Genomic DNA, 20508 nt, shown 5'->3' on the forward strand with positions numbered 1-20508 from the left:
ATCACAGAGGATTGATCAAGGACAGTGGAGACCCCCCCCCCCCCCCCCTCATGTCCTATGAACAATATTAAATATATGGCACCACTGAATAAGGAAGACATGCAAAGTCCCTATACCAGCAAGGGCCTGATTTTGGCCCCAGATGGTACCCACTACAATCAGACAGATCACATGTTTACTTAGCCAGACATGTAACTTTCCAAGGAAATGGTAATATCACAAAGTCACATTAATGCTACTAAAAAGCAATCAGTTTCACATGATTGAAGACATCCAAAATTGGAGCTGCAATTTATTACAATGCTCTTGTGTCATACAACAGGGATAACGTCATGTGCACGGGTAGAGGACATGTGCACAGGTAGAGGACATGGAGTGTCATGCGTCAAGCCCTCACTGACAGCAGCTTGTGTCGCACGTCTTGCCCTCCTTGCACACACAACCAGAGGCACACTTGCTGCATCCAGTCGGGCAGCAGGAACAACAACCTGGAGGAATGATAGAAGAGATTAGTACTGATTAATGACCATGACTGGTTTTCTAACAAGACCTGTGGCTGCTATATAACAGGCCTGAAGGCATTTTATCTGGGCTAAAAGTTCAGCTGAATGTTAGACATGCCACTAGTGCCAGCATCCAGAGTTTGACAGTGGATATTCCATTTTAAAATTGCACTAAATGCTTACAATGTAAGGAAAGATACGCAACTAAGTAATTTCAGGTGAAGGATTCCTTTAAAGCAGGGTTTCCAAACTTGGATCTTGGGCCCATGTTTAGATTTTTGCCCAAGCACTACACAGCTGATTCAAATAATCAAAGCTTGATGAGTTGATTATTTGAATCCGCTGTGTAGTGTTTGGGCAAAAATCAAAGCGCGCACCCAAGGGGGGCCCCCAGGACCGAGTTCGGGAACCCATGCTTTAAAAGAGACACTAGGGTAGTCAATTTCGCTCTTAGGTCTCAATGGTGGGTTGCGCGTTGACACTGGGCGGATTTGATTATGTCGAGCAGCGGGGCACAGCCTATGGCCCTTGATGTGAACGGGCAAAGGCGGTGAGGGAGGAGCCGGTTCGCAAATCGAACAGTCATTAATCTGCACCGCACCGAATTTGCAAACTAGTTTTCATAGGGAAGGCAGATAACGAGCAATAGTAATTTCTAACTAACGCAATCCTACTCATTACTTCACGCGCATAATTACGTCACTTTGAGCCGATTTCGCCGTGGGCTTTCTCCGGGAACCTGGCTCACGCTCAGGAGGCAGCCCGGTTCTTAAACGAACGCAATAATCTTTCTCTCGGTGTAACGCACGCCTACCCGGGCCCAATTTTTCGAATCCTCTCATTGGTTTGGGATGTTTAGTCTGTCGAAGACGTAGCTACCAATTGTTCACAACTGAACTGTAAAGTAAAAAAACAAGGGGGGGGCAGGCAATCTGCACCTGTTACAGCTATTTTGACAAATTCACGACATGTACCCATTGATTCTTTAAGTATTTAACTTAAATGCACAATGCGCTTAGTTTAACTGTCGTAGGCCTATTCCATCAAAAAAAAGTTTACAAAATATTGGAAGAGAAAACACTAAAGCTACAACTATATTTTTAAATGGATAGTCAGTCCTTACATCCCATACCGCAGTCTAAGTATACATTTGTCCAGCTCCATCCGTTAGCGTCACTTTGCTTCGACGGATTGCACTTTATGAAATTGTATAGATCACATATTTAGCAGAAGTTATTGCGGGTGTAACAATTTTTGTTCCGAGCTTAAACAGATCAACACATGCACTTACTTTTCGTGGCACATCCGCAGTTTGTACACTTGCAGAGTCCACCGCAACTGCAGCGTCCAGCTATAAACAAAACGTCAACTACTAAAGCAATAAGGGTCACCTGCACTGCAAATCCATTGTACCCGTTCAGGTCAATTCGCAATTTAGAGATCAATTCCATTAGGCGAACTTACTTTTTGAGCAATCACAAGGATCCATTTTCAGTTTGAATTATATCTTAGCCCAAACAATTCAACAAGGCTGACCTGACTCCGTTCCAGTGGCGCTTTGTCTGCTATTGTTTTGAGATTTGGTTCAGCTGTTTTATATGATCGGAATTAATAGGGCAATGTGCAAAATTGAAACGTGCATTTATGCCCCGCCTATTTCTCCCTATAATACAATTTTACTATAAATGATTTCCAATAGATGAACTGCATACGTTGTTGTATACACTAGATGGCGCCCATTGAAAATGTAATCTCAAACATGTAGTATGTATCACGATATGGGTAATTCAACATTAGTGGCCTATAGCGTCAATTTATCTTACATTATACACAAACCATGGCTCATTTAAAGTTCCATTATGGAATATTGGCCGTTTCTTGAGACAAAAATGTCCCACTATTATGGACAGTAATATTGTCCAGGAATTACTTCTTTAGACAGAAGGGGGGCCAACCTCCCCACACCCATGAGCAAAAGTTTATATTGCACATCATGCATACGAACCATACAACCAACACTCGAGAAAAACGTCCATATTGTATCATCTTTAAGACAAAAACAGACAAAGTACAAATTCACTATTTTTTATTATCTACCCGGTAACAGAGACAGGATTTGTGATTGGTTGGAAAACAAATTACATAAAAATAAAACATTTTATTTTTATTTAACGTTTTTGATTCATTTATATTTGAGATTTTCTAGCCTGGGGCGCGTCCAGCAGGACTTCACGTTTTGATACGTTCGGATAGAAATAGGCTATGTAGAACAAACGCCTCTGACATGTAGAATACGAACGCATCAGCTCTATTCATGGCATTTCTATCTGCAACGTTCGACAACGTTTGGCAACTGAACGTGGCCTTGTATTGCCCCCAGCGACAGTGCATTAAGGAAAAACGTCCCTGATTGGTTAAAATAAAATAAACGTTTTACATTATCACAATATCTATATTGCCCTAGTCCTTGAAATAAAAGTTCAAAAGAAATACGATTGATATCGATAGTTACAGTAGATTGTTGGTTATGTCATAATGATTTTAGCAAATTAATGATCTGACCAACATTACAAGCAGAATGTTTACCCTGTTATGAACAGCGTAGGATCGGGTGACATTGGAAGTTGTGAAGCATCATTCAGGACAGCAATACTAAGACCTGCAATGATCCCCAAAACAATTTATCTTCAAGTTGAGGCATTGCTCTACCCTACTGCCTAAAGCATGTAAGCAAAGCTTGTTTCCAAAATGCATATTTTCAAAAAATTGCAGATGGTCTACATTACAGCTCTGAATCATTGTCTTAAAGCCTCGTCAGAAAACAAGCCATTGACAATTCCCGACAACTTGAAACTCCTGCACTGTTATTTTATCAGCAAAAAAGTTATCTAACCCAAAATGTTCTCTCTAATATTACAGCTCTTTTAAAAATATTGTATATCAAGCATTCAATATCCTTATCTAACAGCAAATAACACTTCCTCTGGTCAATAGATCATAACATGTCATTAAAACCAACACTCCTTGGTCTCACAATATGATCAATTTTCCTTATAAACTACAAAGCCAAAAAACCTTGAGCCATGTGCTCTTTAAAAAACATACTGCCGCCTATACACCATTAATGCACTCAGCACTGTTGGGGGCACATTGAATGTACAGTACTCCTGATCCCCGTCTTCAGTGAGATGACGCAATGGTGAGTGTTGTATGAAATGCACCACCTAGTGGAGAGGATAGAGCACTAGAAGCAGATATGAGCTAGCTACTAAAATGTGAGAAAGAACCCAGCACAGGAAATGAGCATTAATGCTGTCTGGCAAGTTGTTACACATCTTTAAATATAAAAGAGAAGAGAAAAACATGAGCTGAGTAAGGGGTGGGGGGGCAGATGCAAAGTGAGGTGAGAATTGAGGTATGACATTCTTTGACTACTCAGAACCCAGAGGGAAACTGCTGAGCAAAATGGGAGACAGAATATGGGAAGGGGGGGTGAGAACCAGAGATGAACATTGACTGTGTTTAAAGGATAGGAGCAAGGAGAACACATTTTAAGGAAAGGGGATGATAGAAAATGGCTAAGCAAAAGCCCCCAAAATGCTGTACAGGAAATGGGTATTTCTTGGGAGCCAGCAACTTATGCCAACATCCCACCCTGAACAAAGCTTTCGATACCGTTCAGACAAGAGAAGAGCAAGTGGGAATGACAAAGGGGGTAGAGCAGGGGTGTCAAACTCATTGCATGAAGGGCCGAATGTAACTAGGCAAGTCAGTTCTTTACAATGACGGCCTACCCCGGCCAAACACTAACCCGGAACGACACTGGGCCAATTGTGCGCCGCCCTATGGGACTCCCACTCATGGCTGGTTGTGATACAGCCTGGAATCGAACCAGGGACTGTAGTGACTCCTCTAGCACTGAGATTGCTGTGCCTTAAACCGCTGCGCCACTCGGGATCCCTGAAATTCATTATTTAGTGACCTTAATTCATCCACCAAGTACAAGGGTGGAGCAAAAACCCACAGAAACCCTTTGTGGAATGAGTTCGACATGTGGGTTAGAGGAATTTAATATATAAACAAATCACAAAGCAATGGTGAGGTGAACATAGTGAACAGTGTGATGGAATATTTTAAATAAATGGTTCTTTATTAATCATCGGCTTCCAAATAAACTAAAACTCACGGATTCAAACTTTTTTATGCATCTACAAAAAAAAAAAAAAAAAAAAAAAACGAGTTCACATCCATGATTGCGTTTTCAAATCATTGGTTTTTGGGAGAAAAAAAATAAACGTGTCCACTTCTTGATCTTTGTGAATCCATAAACTAAAAGGGTCCATCTGCACATATCCACCTGTGCTCTCAGTGTGTGGTGTGTGCCGTTGTTACCATCTGACCATGCAGATTGACCCCATTCCATACACACACACACACCTCTCAAACAGGATGTACAAAAGCTTGTGTTGAGCATCAAAACAGTGCAGGGCCCTAACAAACAGTAAAGGCCCCCCCCCCCCGCCCCCCAGGTGTGCATTTACATCACTGAAAGGAAGGACCAATTTCATCTACAAAGTGACAGGAGAACAGAGCAGGGGAAAGGAAGGACATACAAACAGAATACAATAAACCTCTCTTTCAGACACACGCACAGACATACATACACTCAAACAGTTAAAAACAGTATCAGAGAAAAAGAGGACCGAACCCTAGGTACTGTCTGCTTTGTTGCTGTTTGGTGATGAGGGAAAAGGAGGGAGGTAGAGAAAGAGTGTGGGAGGGGTGCTCAGGGAGGGGGGTGGGGGGGTCCAGTGGGTGTTATTTCTTGGCCTTTCCGCCTTTGGCGGAATTCCGTGGCGGGGTGACGGGGCGTCCAGATCCCATTCCTCCACCTCCACCATAAGAGTAGAGCTTCTTATCCGCTGGCTTGAGAATCTGAGGAACAGAGAGGCTTTCTTTAGACAGCTATAAATATACATATACTCCTACAGACTGAACACTGCAGCACATAACAGGTAAGACAGGGGACTGGCAGACCTTAAAAATCTAGACTGACAGACAGGAACAGCCAGACTGAAGGAGAGAGAAAAGGGGCAGAGAGAAAAGCAGAGGAGTACACACCTGAAAGGAACACATGAGGGTCTCATCCACACTCATCATGGCACCGGCATTATCAAACTCTCCACAGTAGTTAGGGGCAGAGAATAGAGTAACAAGCTGTCTCTTTGCAAAGAACTCGTAACCGTCTTCTACCACCTGAGGACAGGAATGAAAGAGGTAAGAACGCAATGAAAAATAAACAGAAAAAATACCAGGAGTGGATAACCAACAACTGCAGGGCAATCAGTACATTTCAAACAGAGGAGTTACCATCTTAAATGAACACAACCTCCGTCGCCAGTAAAAACACAAAATGACACGCTTTAAAGATGGAATCCGCATCAGGGGAAACAGAGCCACTGTTCACCCCAGCACCTTTGTTGTTGTTTGTGTTGTGAAACGGAGTAGTCGTCTTCGGCAGCATGGACCAAAAAAAATTGCAGTACATATTCTGCTGTTCTATCGCGCGTGCAATGATGTCAGAGGGAAAAAAATAGGGTTTGTTGTTAACAGCAACTTCTTTGTTGTTGTAATATCACAAACAGACGTGGCAGTGTCACCAATTAAGGATTCCAGCTTTTAAAAAGTGCTTCAAAATTTATGTAGGTTACATTGACCTTCGATCATCTGATTTCCCTGATTAATAACAAGATCCCTCTATTCTTTCCAAACCTACCATTGGTTTGACAGTGTCCCGCAAAACACTCTCTTCCGAGCCCCTAACCTCCATCCAAAACTCTAAACCACTGAGCTAAGCCATTACCTGATGTGCCCTGCATATAAGGTCCATGTCGTGTTTGTGCAGAAATTTGGCCACCACGTCTGCCCCGAATGTGAAAGAGACCCCGCGGTCGTTCTCGCCCCAGCCCAGGACATCTTTGTCTGGGTCGGCCCACAGCAGGTCACACAGCAGGCCCTGGTCAGGCACATCTGTGGGTCGCATCACTCTGCGCACCTGCTCCATGGACTGGAGGTCTGGAGAGAGGCCTGGACAGAACATAGCACACAGAAACATTACATCACCATACAAATGAATGATGACTGCCATGATACTGTCTTCTACCACCAAGAACAATAATATCTGAAATCACACCTTGATAACTACCACCTCTTATCAAACGTATAGTGTATACACGAGTCATCTTCCACCACAAACACTTAAGGGGAGTGATTAATCCAAACGATCATGGGGCCACCAAGTGCTTATTGATAAGGCCCACAGGGGAAAGACCCACACACTCAGACCATGCAAGCATACACCACCCACCTCCATGGCAGCAGAAGATCTTCTCATCTACAATGGCAGCCACGGGTAAACAGTTGAAGCAGTCTGTGAACGTCTTCCACAGCTTGATGTTATACCGTCTCTTACCTAAAGAGGAGCAGGGGACATTACTAAAAAGGCTATACTCTGTGTGTGTTCCGGTCTCCTGTCGTTAAGCATGTGTTCCAGCTTCTCGTCTCGGCACTTACACTCATCATAAAAGCCGTAGATACGGTTAATGGAGGCACACTCATGGTTGCCACGCAGCAAGAAGAAGTTCTCTGGATATTTGACCTTGTAGGCCAGAAGCAGGCAGATGGTCTCCAGGGACTGCTTCCCTCGGTCCACGTAGTCCCCTAGGAACAGGTAGTTGCTCTCTGGGGGGAAGCCTCCATACTCAAACAGCCGCAGCAGGTCGTAGTACTGACCGTGGACGTCACCTGCAGGGGGCAGCACAGAGGTGGCCAGTCAGTCACTACCACACCCTCCCTGACTACATTAGATCTGTGTGTGTATACAGGCCGTTGGACTGAGATAGCAAAGGCAATTAGAGATTAGAATTCTACAGTAAAATCAGACAATCCGTCGTGTTGTGAAACCTTGGAGCTTTCACTATCAGTTATGTGTCAGAGAGGCGCAGCTGCTTTGCTACACTGACATTAATTACTATGAAACCAATTTCAGCCATCGTAACTTATCCAATATGACTCACCGCAGATCTTGAGTGGTGCCTCAAGCTCGAGCAGGATTGGCTGGCTGAGGAAGATTTCGCGAGACTTGAGGCAAAGGCCACGGATCTCGTTCTCTGTCAGCTGAACGTTCTTGCCTGGCCGAGAGCCCTTAACTGGAGGAGAGAGAAAGACAGAGCAAACAGAGTGAGGACTGACATTGCGCTTATTGGAACAAACATGCTAGGCCAAGACCATGGAAACAACACATACACAAATAGCACAGCCACAGATCTAACACACAGTACACCAGAGCAGAGAAACCAATCAATATCACAGGCCCCGCTGACAGTACAACCCTGAGCATACTGCAGAGCCAAGGTGAATCTGCTCACACAGCACAAGCCAGGAGGATGAACTATTTGACGTGAGAATCTCAAGGTTACAGAGCGTGAAACCTAAATGAAAAGGGGGTTGGGGTCTTTGTTTCTGAGCACTCAAGGCTAGGGGATGATGATGGCAGTGTTGAACTGAGCACTAGCAGAAGGTACAGGCCTGGCTATGTGTCTGAACAAATGTGTGCAGTGTGCACCCAGCCCCAGAAGCATGTATGAACACACCACCTGCCTGTCTGCTGATGTAACCAGGACAGAGAGGCTGCAACGGAAAGAGGCACACGCAGCGAATCTCACAATGTACTCAAAGAGGGTGGACGACTCAAACAAGGATCAAATACACTGCCCTTCAAATCAAAGTAGGCCTACATCACAATTAAATAAACATATCATTGATGGCCAACTTCAGAGCTCTCTGGTTACAAGTGCACCGCATGCAGTCTGTTAGCATAGGGTAGCCTGTGAACTGACAGCAAACGTTGCTAGGCCGCCTCTGACCACACTGCAGAGGTAAGCAGGCTAGTAGTAGCAGGATGGTAGTAGCAGGATGGTAGTAGCAGGATGGTAGTAGCAGGATGGTAGTAGCAGGATGGTAGTAGCAGGATGGTAGTAGCAGGCTGTTCTGAGATGTGGTCAGGTCACAAGGGACACATGCACAGTGCTGCGCTGAGCATCTTCCTGAGGCATGCTCCTGGCTGTCCCCTAACTCTTCTCACTGGATCTCAAGAATCTTACATGTTTGTTGAGTATAGTAGCTAGTTATGACATTTACACACATTCTACCAGGAAAAGGAAAACCCACCCTGTGGCTGTGTAAGTGTTTATCAAGCAGAGGTGCAAATCGACAGTGCAACTGATATGTGTTCAATGATCAACACAGACAGGTGATCAGCTCTACTGGAGCCACAAATTGGTAAAATGTTTAATGTAGTTAACGCACCATTGTAGCTCTGGTGCAGGGAATACTCATAAGTATGTTGGCATGATTTGCAGGGCAGCTTGAGGCTTTTGTGGCGCTGCAGGTCAAGTACAGGTTTAACATGATCAGCTGGATGAGGCTCCTACTTCAATCTCAACACTCCGCCCAAACTAAAACCTTCACTATAGCTGCAAGGGATCACTACAACAGCACATCTATAGTCAAACAAATACAACAGTAGGACTGTATTATTCAGAAATCCTGTTTGCATGACAAGCTCCAGGCAAGGATATAAAGGAGCATGTAGTAAGTGTATTCAAGTGACTCATTTAAAAAATATATTTCACCTTTATTTAACCAGGTAGGCAAGTTGAGAACAAGTTCTCATTTACAACTGCGACCTGGCCAAGATAAAGCAAAGCAGTGTGACACAGACAACAACACAGAGTTACACATGGAGTAAACAAACAAGCCAATAACACAATAAACAAGTCAATGATACAGTAGAAAAAAGAAAGTCTATATACAGTGTGTGCAAAAGGCATGAGGTGGTAGGCAATAAATAGGCCATAGGAGCAAATAATTACAATTTAGCAGATTAACACTGGAGTGATAAATGAGCATATGAAGATGTGCATGTAGAGATACTGGTGTGCAAAAAGAGCAGAAAAGTAAATAAAATAAAAACAGTAAGGGGATGAGGTAGGTAGATAGGGTGGGCAATGTACAGATGGTCTATGTACAGCTGCAGCGATCGGTTAGCTGCTCAGATAGCTGATGTTTAAAGTTGGCGAGGGAAATACATTTTTGCAATTCGTCCCGAGTCACTGGCAGCAGAGAACTGGAATGAAAGGCGGCCAAACGAGGTGTTGGCTTTGGGGGTGATCAGTGAGATATACCTGCTGGAACGTGTGCTACAGGTGGGTGTTGTTATCGTGACCAGTGAACTGAGATAAGGTGGAGCTTTACCAAGCATAGTCTTATAGATGACCTGGAGCCAGTGGGTCTGGCGACGAATATGTAGCGAGGGCCAGCCGACTAGAGCATACAGGTCGCAGTGGTGGGTGGTATCAGGTGATTTGTTAACAAAACAGATGGCACTGTGATAGACTGCATCCAGTTTGCTGAGTAGAGTATTGGAAGCTATTTTGTAGATGACGTCGCCGAAGTCGAGGATCGGTAGGATAGTCAGTTTTACTAGGGTAAGTTTGGCGGCGTGAGTGAAGGAGGCTTTGTTGCGAAATAGACAGCCGATTCTAGATTTGATTTTGGATTGGATATGTTTAATATGAGTCTGGAAGGAGAGTTTACAGTCTAGCCAGACACCTAGGTATTTGTAGTGATGTACGGGGGAACTTGTGCAAGAATGCGCATCAGGGTTATTTGTGTCACAGAATCAATTCCACCCCCTTTCCTGCATGTTCTGCTGTCTTCCCTAGGTGCAGGTGAAAAGTCCAATGCCAGTGCTCTATAAACCATCACAGGAGAACTAGGCAATGACAAACAAGCATCAACAGAAAACCTAATATTCAACCAGACACTTTTTGTGCTCCATCATGCACCTGGTACTGTAATTGCTGAAGCTAAATGGGGTATCGATACACTTAAGAGAGCAGAACAATAAAATTGCCTGAAACCCTTCAGTGACATTCTGCTTTACAAGCTGGGTGCAGACAGTGTTCTTTATAAAAACACACACCGGGGTTAATTGAACACTTGTCAAAGCTCTGACAGCTCAATCTGAACATTGCTGACCATGCCAAATACCAAACTAGAGAACATGCAGTTATCACACAACACAATGCCACAGATGTCTCAAAAAGAGGGAGCGTGCAATTGGTATACTGACTGCAGGACTGTCCACCAGAGCTGTTGCCAGAGAATGTAATGTTCATTTCTCTCCCATAAGCCACCTCCAACGTTGTTTTAGAAAAAGTGTGAGGCCAGTTGGACGTACTGACAACTGCATACCACGTTGTGTAGGCGAGCATTTTGCTGATGTCAACGTTATGGTATGGGCTGGCATTAGGTACGAACAAACAAACAATTGCATTTTATCGATGGCAATTTGAATGCACAGAGATACTGTGACTCATTGTCGTGCCATTCATCCGCCGACATCACCTCATGTTTCAGCATGATAATGGACGGCCCCGTGTCGCAAGGATCTGTACACAATTCCTGGAAGCTGAAAATGTCCCAGTTCTTCCACGACCTGCATACTCACCAGACAACTCACCCATCAAGCATGTTTGGGATGCTCTAGATCGACGTGTATGACAGCGTGTTCCAGTTCCCGCTAATATACAGCAACTTCACACAGCCATTGAAGAGGAGTAGAACAACATTCGGCTTGGGGATTCGAACCAGCAACTTTTCAGTTATTGGCCCAATTCTCTAACCACTAAGCTACCTGCCGCCCAACTCTATGCAAAGGAGATGTGTCACAAGATACTGACTGGTTTTCTGATCCATGCCCCTGCCTTTTTTGTAAGGTATTTGTGACCAACAGATGCATGTATATTCCTAGTCATGTGAAATCCATAGATTAGGGCCTAATGAATTTATTTCAATTGACCGATTTCCTTATTTGAACTGTAAGTCGGTAAAATCTTAGAAATTGTTACATGTTGCATTTATATTTTTGTTCAGTGTAGTGCTTTCACAAAAATATATTCTGCCCTAATAAAATCACAGGCAGTGGGAGAGGGGCACACACATTTGTTCTGAAAATGGAGGATGGAAACGGACGAGGACTTCCAGGTAGGACCTCAGCAATAGATCTAAATGAGCAGTGTCATGTTTGGGCAGCAACACAGGCCTTGGCCTTAAAGAGTGAAATGTGGGTATAAATAGGGTAGTGCTGCTTGTCACTTTAAACCTGGATTAGGGTCGGCTAAGCCATGACAGAGCTTACTCTAAAGTTAGCCACATGGCCAATGGCAACAGTGAGCTTAGAGAAGGGGCGTGGGGGATGGGGAGGGGGTCAGACAAAGGGCTTTCCGCTTTACTGGTCACGGGATAGAAAATAAAAAAGTTGGACAAGCACAATAGGAAAGCCGTTAGGAATCAACAGTTGGCTGGCTTCAGATTCCCCACCTGATATGTCCATGGCTGATATGGACATCCTCTTAGATGGTGACAGGAGGTGGTAGTAGCGGCCTGGACTGACCGTTCAGATGTACAGGTCAGGAGGCTGATGGTCAATCCCATTGAAACTAGTCACACCGTTACCACATTTAACTGGTTTGCAAACATTGTCACCAGGCTGGCCCATGTGTTAAGGTGTACATGGTGCAGCTAAAGGTCGATGGTGGTCAGTGCATTCTCTGACAAACGACTGATTAAGCAACCAGAAGGCAGTTACCTTGGCCTGTCTCTATATCATAGAAATACAGCAGGATTGGATGGACAAAAAGCCACAGGTGATGGTTTATGGACTGGCCAAGACTTCAAAACTAATTCAGAAAATGCCATACATGACATGTTAGGCTAATTATGACAACTCTCACGACAGAGGCAAACACTCTGCCTTGTAATGAGTTGCCACACCGCAAGAGGAAAAAAAAAAGGTCCGCTATATATACTGCCAGTACAGCTGTTTTTCTTCTTTTTCTGAACTTGTCAGACAACCTTATCATGAACAGAGTAGAACACGGTTTCCACAACGCTTCCAGCCATCAAGAGCCACAGTCAAAGTCAGAAGGAGCTAGGGCTGAGCGATATATCTAATTAATTTGAATGTGCATTTTAGCGCGAAATTCCAAACACATGCATCTCAAGAATAAAGCTGTCCCGTTTTTATGAGCATTTATGTCTGCTTGTCTTTCTACTCCAGTGCTGTGTGCACCTTCCCATTCACACACACCAAGCCCCTCCCCCTGCCACTCACAACAACAAAGTTGTTAGACTACTTCTTTCTCTATGACAACAAGCAGTTTCAACTGGCTATTTGCATTTGAGGTTTGGTACAACAGAATCACTCATATGGACACCGAAACACATTCGAGACATTTTACTGTAGTAGAAAAGTGAACCTTTCCAATGATACCCTTTTTATGTCTCAACTCCCAAAATTTAGCACAGAGCAGACCCTGTCTAATCTACTAGCTGTCTAGCCTGTTTTATAAATGTGCAATGAGCATAAAAACTAACAACTAAAACATTATGAAATTTCTATTTGATCAATTAAGTAGCAAATAAGCCATTCCATTGTGTGTGTGTGTGTGTGTGTGTGTGTGTATGTATATATATATATATATATATATTTCACCTTTACTTAAACCAGGTAAGCTAGTTGAGTTAAGTTCTCATTTACAACTGCGACCTGGCCAAGATAAAGCATTGACCTCCATACAAAAACACCTCAGTTAACGAGCGAAAAATATAAAAACACCATCTGCTGGAGAAGACAGATTTTGGGCCCAGCTATCCTTCTCGCTTCACCTCTTCCTCTCTGGTGTGACTCACAAATTTCAGTTAATTACTATAGCTCCTGCCTTGGGCCAATCAGTGACATCGTTCACCCAAGTTTCATCAAACTCGGGCCAGCGCTGTCTGAGATGGCGTTCTTACTAACGTACGAACAGAGACCGATCCACAGTCCCCTACCTGATTTCATTGTGGAAGAACGACAAAGTGGACAGGCTAGTATGTTGTTCAAACAGTTGGAGACAGACAACATGGTGGAGCTAAAGATTTTTTATAACTAACCCAAGATAGACCACAGCCTGGCGTTTCCAACGGGAACAAATGAGTCATAGTGGGGAGAACAAGCAAGGAGTGGGCAGAGCCAAGCAAGAGCTAGAGAGGTCCTATTGGCGCGTTCTAGCATGTATTTGCATATTTCCGTTAAGGAACACCTACTCTGAAGTGTGTGTGTGCAACAACTCAATTTGCCCTTGCACTTCTCCTAAACAACATTTTAATTGTTTGACTTTGACAAAGGGTAAAATCTCCAAAACTTAGTCCACTCTTCATAACGGATTCTAGCTTTGAGAACAGAAAACTGTTGAGGTAAAATGTTTCATCGAGGAGAAAATGATCACGATGTCGGCAAAAATCCATCTCGTTCCATCTTGTCTCACTGCAGGCCACTGGGCTTTCTCTCATCACCATATTAGGTAGTGAGTGGAAGTGTCAATCGGATGCTTCACACTTATACATCCGATGAAATGTCTGGATTATTGTTCGTGGTGGAGCCCTACAACATGATGCACCGCTATTACCATGATGTAGAGGAGCGATAACACCGAGAAAACAGACATGTGAAAATGTCTAGGTTAACTGCAGTACCATTACAGTCAATAATTGTCAAAACATAAATAAGCGATAGCCTATAAATTGATACAGTAATAATCTGTATACATCTAGATCAATAGATTTCAAAAAGGGAAGAACAAAACAGCAGATTCAGGGGTTTGAACACCTGATGTGACTTTTAAACCAGTTAGACCAGACTTGGAGAGACATTTAATTTAAAAAAAATCTAACTAGACAAGTTTCAAGAGCAGCAGAATGCCCCACTTCCTGTTTTCTGAACTGTTCCCAGGCCAGCAGAAGCTCATGTCTGTCTCAGCCACTGTGCTTATTACAGCGGAAGGCCCCTGCAGATTTAGTAGCTGGAGGGGTTTATGTTGGTCTGACAGCCTCAGGTCTCCCATTACACAACATTTATCATACAGATCATAAGTTTGCTTCTGCCCCCCCATGTACACACACTGTCCCCAAGGCTCATATATGTTACTATAGAAGCCATCATAAATCTAAGGAGTGGCCAGGACTGAGGGTAGGCAAACCTGTGTGGTATAGACAGCTTCTCCCATGCACCAAACACTAACACCTACATATTATTCAACAGTCATTAACCTCCACAATACTCCAAGAGTGGTGTGGTGGTCACAAACAGAAACACGGATAGCGGAATCGTTTTAATCCATCAATACGTCCATAAGCTGCCCATAACAAAAGACGTGTTCAGAGTAAAAACCCAAGAGAAAGACATTAGGACTGCTACTTGCAAACAACACTGTCCCTCACATTCCCCAAGTCTGCCCATATTTCTACTATTCATGCTTCGGTAGCCGATGTGAAATACCTAGTGGTGCGGGCTAGTAGTGTTCAATTACTACTAGCCAGCACCGCTAACTAGTGCTGGCTCGGAGCTTGAAGTAGTTGTTTCCCTAGCACTTGAAGGGACACTGCTTTTGTGGAGCTATAGGTAATGATGCTTCTTGGGTGAAAGTTGGCAGTGTTCAGAGGGTCCTTGGTTCAAGCCCAGGTTGGGGCAAGGAGAGTGACGGAAGCAACACTTCATTACATTACAAATCTACTGCAATCGCAGAGAATGTAATGTGCCATAATGTTTCCACCTCTAGTGTTTACAGTATGCACAACTTTCAGCCCTGCTATAAGCTACTTGGCCAATGAAAAACAAACCCAAATCTGGATATTCCCTTTACTTTATAATGTAGTAAAGGCCATTGGCCTTCTTTAGACAGACAGTCTAAAACCAGGGCACTGATGTTTCCTGTCCATGGAATTTGGAGTATCACAGTAGTATGTTATCATGGTGGAAACAGTTGCACCGAATGAAAGCCAGTGTGACCCATTGGTGCCCTTCACTCTGTGTAACCAACCACTAATGATATGGCTAAACCTACTGTAGCTTGCATTTAAACAATAAAAGCAAGTTATTACTTCAGCAAGCACGCTTTCAGCACAAAACATGCTTAAGTATGCTTCTCCCTCATCCAGGCATGAATTGCAATGGGCCTGCTCCGACATACAGCATCCTCCATTCAGGCTGCAAATGCATCACTTTCCTCCTTAACTAGCTTTAATGGGCATTAAAAAAAACTGAAAATATGCATACTTTCTTTATGAAACAATTTGTCTTTAAGGACAATTTAGGATATTGCACATTCTTGGTTGAACATGGTGTGCGACATATTAGATTGTCCAAAAATAGAAACAATTGTGGTGGTAAATTGTGTTTCATTCATTCCCTTGAATGGAGGATGTTTTATGTACAAGCCGATCCATAGGGGGACACTAGTGTATTACCGGGAATGCACATCCAACCTAGACGATAGTACAGATCTTGCGCCCATGTACTATCGTCTGCCTAGGCTACAGTATAACCGGTGTGTGTTAGACATAGCTAGCTAAATACTGGCAAACAAAACCTCCTAAACGAGGTTACTGGCTAGCTTCGCATTCATTTTTATAACAGCATACACCAGACAGAACACGGAACATATTTAACGTTACAGTAACTAGCTAGAGTTAGTTAGCTAACACAGCACCATCGTAAAATAGTCGTGTTTGTCATCTTAATAATGATTTGCCATTAATACTAATATTACAACAAAATGGGCACTTCAGGCCGAGTGATAAAGATTGAAGCAGCAAGCCAGCCATCTCATTTGCCCTACTAGTTCGTAGACCTAGGTAACGTTCTCGCACTCTAACCAGGACCCATCGTTTTCAAAGAGAACAGCTAACTTGACGTTAAGCCTACTAACTACGCTAACATACACCAGACATCATTAGAATTCCGACGCTTCTTTGAAAATCCAAAAATCCAAATAACAACTGATTCGTAATTCATCAAATTAAGTGGCTTGATTCCTAGTTAAGTGCAAATCCTCACCTTCCAGAAGACGCTGTATTATGGAGTCGATGTTTAATTTGTCCGGCTCCGCCATTTTACTTATTTTTTTGTCGTGGTTCAGGCAGTCAAGACCTTCGTTTCGTGTTGCTTCTTCGATGAGACAAAAAAAACAAGTACCGATCAAGTTAAACAAACAACTGGGCAGCTTATATTTTGTTATGTCAAATTGAGGGGGGGGAATGTAATTTGGCTTTACTTTCCCTTCCGTGTTGTAGCTAGCTAGTTAGTTCAAGCTAGCTAGCCGATGTTAGTTAGCTAACAAACCAAGCTACCCGCTTTAGTTACAGCTAGCCAATAATGAATGATGCAAATATGAAATGTTAACATATAATCAACCTTTGATGTGACAATAGTCTTCCCGTGTAGAAGACAGGGCCCTTTCAGGTCTGTTTTGTGTCTTCGTATTTCAGAGTCCCCCTTTCTCTTCCCCCACTGAACTTAAAAAGGGCCGTGTTGTTCAGGGGAAGCTAGAAGAGAGGGGGTTGATACTAAGGCGAGCTTTAGATTTACTCAATGATGATTGGGTCACTGCTTGATTTTGAACCCATGTTGTCGTTTGCCATTGGATACCTTGTACATCCGTCACACACTGGTGCCCCACCTCCAGCTGTTTTACGGATGACATCAACGGTCGTCACTAGGTACCACTACTGAGGTATAAAGAACTACCACAGCCACAAAGTCAGAAACTCTGCCTATTTCTACAATGTATCTTCTTAAAATGTGATTTTAGACCTAGCCTTTACCATAACCACACTGCTAACCGTATACCCAACCCTAACGTTAAATTAAGACCGAAAAGCATGTTTTCAATGATTTTTACGATATAGCCAATTTTGACTTTGTGACTGTGCTATCTAGTGGAAACCGACGTCAATGGGGTTGGTACAGGCAAGGACTGCCACGGTGTGTTAGAAGTCTAAAGTGTAAGGCATATTTTGCATTAGTGTAGAGTCTAGGGTTTCCCAAACTCGGTCCTGGTTTTTGCCCTATCACTACACAGATTATTCAAATAATGTAGTAGGTTAGTGTGTCGTGTGTAGTGTATAACTTTGTGGGAAGGTAATATGTGGATGTTATGCAACCCTAACCCATCTCTTTCCCAACATTCCTCATTCCTTCCCATTATCTCCACAAATTCACGTTCCTCCATTACAGGTCGATATTACACAATCCTCCTCCTTAGTCGTTCTTTACCAGCTTTCCAAATCCATCCCTCACCTCACTGTGTTTCTATTCGTCAGACAGTTTCGACAGAGGTATGGGCTAAACTTTTCCTTGGAGGTCTGGGGTATGGGTGGGACATTGTGAGTTCTGTGCCTTATGATACAGGTAGGGGAGGGGGGGGACTTCGACTGAATTCACAGTGAATCATAGGCTACATGTTTACTATGAATCAGAGCCTAAATGTGTGAACTCCAAATGATTCATGGTTTCATGATGGTATTGAGAGACCTCTGCTGTTATTGTTGTTCATGTCTTCAATCTATACAACCAAAAATAAACAATTTATCTTTCACTCACATATCCTTTGTTTTCATTTTTTCATGTAGTGGGTAGTGGGTATCACTTTATAGTCGATCTGTAGATGCTCTTCAGACTATCCGTAACATTTCAACTATCTACTAAGCCTAGCCCTAACCCCAAACTGAATCCTTATCCTAACCCTAAACTTAATAACCCTAGCCCAAGCCCTAACCCTTACCCTAACTCTTATTCTAACCCTAACCGTAACCTTAGCAAGCAGTTTCTTATCAACAGATAGTTTGTTGTCAGTATGACCATCTGTAGAGCGTCTACAGATGGACTATCCAGACTATCCAAATAAAGTATGACAGGGTAGTGAACCTCATTTTGCAGTAGCTTGGTGGTAGTTGAACTAAATTTGAATCTAGGTAGTGTTTTCAGTATTGAATTACTTTTCTGAGATGTAGCAGTGTAGCTAACTACTGGAAGTACACACTACTTTTTTTGCAAAAATATAATATGGGTGAAGTGGGCAATCATTTCCTTTCTTTTTCAGCATCAGACCATAATTCTCACTTGAAACAGTTTTTATGTTTTATTGTTTTTTTTCATTTATTTGGATCCCATTAGCTCTTGCAGAAGCAGCAGCTATTCTTCCTGGGGTCCACACAAAAACATAAAACACGACAAGTAACAAAACACTGATAAACTGACAGACAAGAACAGTCACACACATTTAAAATACAATGAAATACAAAACAATACAATTAAAGAATAATGTGTGTGTTAGATTGTGTTTATGTGTGCGTGTGTTTGTGTGTGAGTGTCATTTCACAGTCCCTATCGTGTCATTAGATGTTGTTTTATAATTTAGCTTTTTACTTTAGTAATAAGAGATGGAAGGGAGTTCAATGCGATCACGGCTCTGTGTAATACTGTGTGTTGCCATTAATTTGTTTTGGACTTGGGACTGAGAAGAGACCCCTGGTGGAATGTCTTGTGGGGTATATGTAGGTGTCTGAGCTGTATGTAATTTGATTATGCAGACAATCAGGAATTTTTATCACAGTAATATTTTTCATAACTAGAAGAGAAGCTGTTCCTCTCTCATCAGCCTTCAACCAGGAAAGACTGGCATGCATGTTGTTGATGTTAGTTCTGTATGTGCCGTTTAGGCCAAGGCGTGCTGCTCTGTTTTGAGCCAGCTGCAGCTTTGCTAGGTCTTTCTTTGTTGCATTTGACCATTTTACCAGACAGTAATCAAGGTGGGACAAAACCAGTGCCTGAACAACTAGTACAGTTGATCTTTGTGTCAAAAACGTAGGACATCTTTTTATAACAGATATACCCCTCCCCACCTTCACAACAACTTTGTCAATATGATTTGACCATGATAATTGACCATCCAATGTTATAACTAGGATCTAGCTTCCTCAACTTGCTCAATGTTCACACCCTTTATGCACAACTCCAGTTGAGGTTTAGGTCTTACAGAATGTTTTAAACCAAATACAATGCTTTTAGTTTTAGATGTTTTTAAGACCAGTTTGTTATTAATCACCCATTCTGATACTGACTGTAACTCCTTATTTAGAATTTCAGTGAGCTTATTGGCTTTGGGTGCTGACATGTAATGTGGAATCATCCGCATACATAGTCATTCTAACTTTGTGTAAGACCAGTGGCAAATCATTTGTAAAAATAGAGAAGAGTAACAGTCCAAGGCAACTTCCCTGAGGGACACTGCACTGTACATATCTGATGTTAGAGAAGCTTCCATTGAAGAATACTCTCTGGGTTCTATTGGATAAATAACTCTCCAACCATGTGATGGCAGATGATGTAAAGCCATAGCAAGAGAGTTTCTTCAATAACAATTTATGATCAATAACATCAAAGGCTGCACTGAAATCTAACAATACTGCTCCAGCTATCATCTTATTATGCATTTCTTTTAACCAATCAACAGTCATCTGAGTCAGTGCAAGTTGAGTGCCTTCTCTATATGCATGCTGAATGTCAGTCGTTAGCTTGTTCTCTGAAGAATAGCATTGTTTTTGGTCAAACACATTTCTCTCCAGTCTACTAAGAACAGGCAGCAAACTGATTGGGCAGCTGTTAGAACCAGCAAAGGGTGCTTTACTATTTGTAGTCAGTGAAATTACTTTAGCTTCCTTCCACACCTGTGGACACACACAGTCCTTAAGGCTTTGGTTAAATATATAGCAAATAGGCGTGGCAATACAGTCTGCTACCATTTTCAATATTTTCCCGTCAAGGTTGTCTATACCTGGTGGTTGATCATTATTGATGGAAAACAACAGTTTTTCCTACTCTCCCACACTAACTTGACCAAATTCAAAACAGCAATCCTTCTCTTTTATTATTAGATATTTTATAGATAAATATGATTGGTTCACTGTTCAGTGTTGTCATTTCACTTCTAGGTTTGACCATTTTACTTGTGAAGTAGTCATTGAAATGATTGGCCATATAGAAAGGTTTTGTTATAAATTA

The 20508-nt window shown here is 42.6% G+C and overlaps 1 protein-coding gene and 1 long non-coding RNA gene across 3 annotated transcripts; both read right to left on the minus strand.

Annotated features, from left to right (window-relative positions):
• Positions 1-257: 257 nt before the first annotated feature.
• Positions 258-1990, minus strand: LOC115203422 (uncharacterized). Its single transcript, XR_003880164.1, has 2 exons — positions 1795-1990; positions 258-488 (listed from the first exon to the last, which is right to left on the minus strand). It is a non-coding gene; the product is annotated as an uncharacterized LOC115203422 (long non-coding RNA).
• A 2567-nt stretch (positions 1991-4557) lies between these two features.
• On the minus strand, positions 4558-17003 carry ppp1caa (protein phosphatase 1, catalytic subunit, alpha isozyme a). Of its 2 annotated transcripts, none has more exons than XM_029768101.1 (8): positions 16861-17003; positions 16504-16611; positions 7580-7711; positions 7077-7307; positions 6871-6975; positions 6367-6590; positions 5625-5759; positions 4558-5438 (listed from the first exon to the last, which is right to left on the minus strand). In XM_029768101.1, exons 2-8 carry the CDS (start codon positions 16556-16558, stop codon positions 5322-5324), a joined length of 999 nt encoding a protein of 332 aa, XP_029623961.1. In that variant the 5' UTR covers positions 16559-16611; positions 16861-17003; the 3' UTR covers positions 4558-5321. The 2 variants fall into 2 exon arrangements, with proteins under 2 accessions (XP_029623961.1, XP_029623954.1); XM_029768094.1 differs by having other exon boundaries at positions 16504-16614; positions 16861-17000.
• Between the last annotated feature and the right edge of the window lie 3505 nt (positions 17004-20508).

Source organism: Salmo trutta, chromosome 1 (assembly GCF_901001165.1).
Source record: "Salmo trutta chromosome 1, fSalTru1.1, whole genome shotgun sequence".
NCBI classification, from domain to species: domain Eukaryota; kingdom Metazoa; phylum Chordata; class Actinopteri; order Salmoniformes; family Salmonidae; genus Salmo; species Salmo trutta.

Coding starts and splice junctions, on each gene's coding strand:
- ppp1caa (XM_029768101.1), bottom strand. CDS start 16,558: ATGGCGGAGCCGGACAAATTAAACATCGACTCCATAATACAGCGTCTT. Junction 7,712..16,503: donor AATACAGCGTCTTCTGGAAG/GTGAGGATTTGC, acceptor TCTCTCCTCCAG/TTAAGGGCTCTCGGCCAGGC. Junction 5,760..6,366: donor TTATATGCAGGGCACATCAG/GTAATGGCTTAG, acceptor TCCTGTCCTCAG/GTGGTAGAAGACGGTTACGA.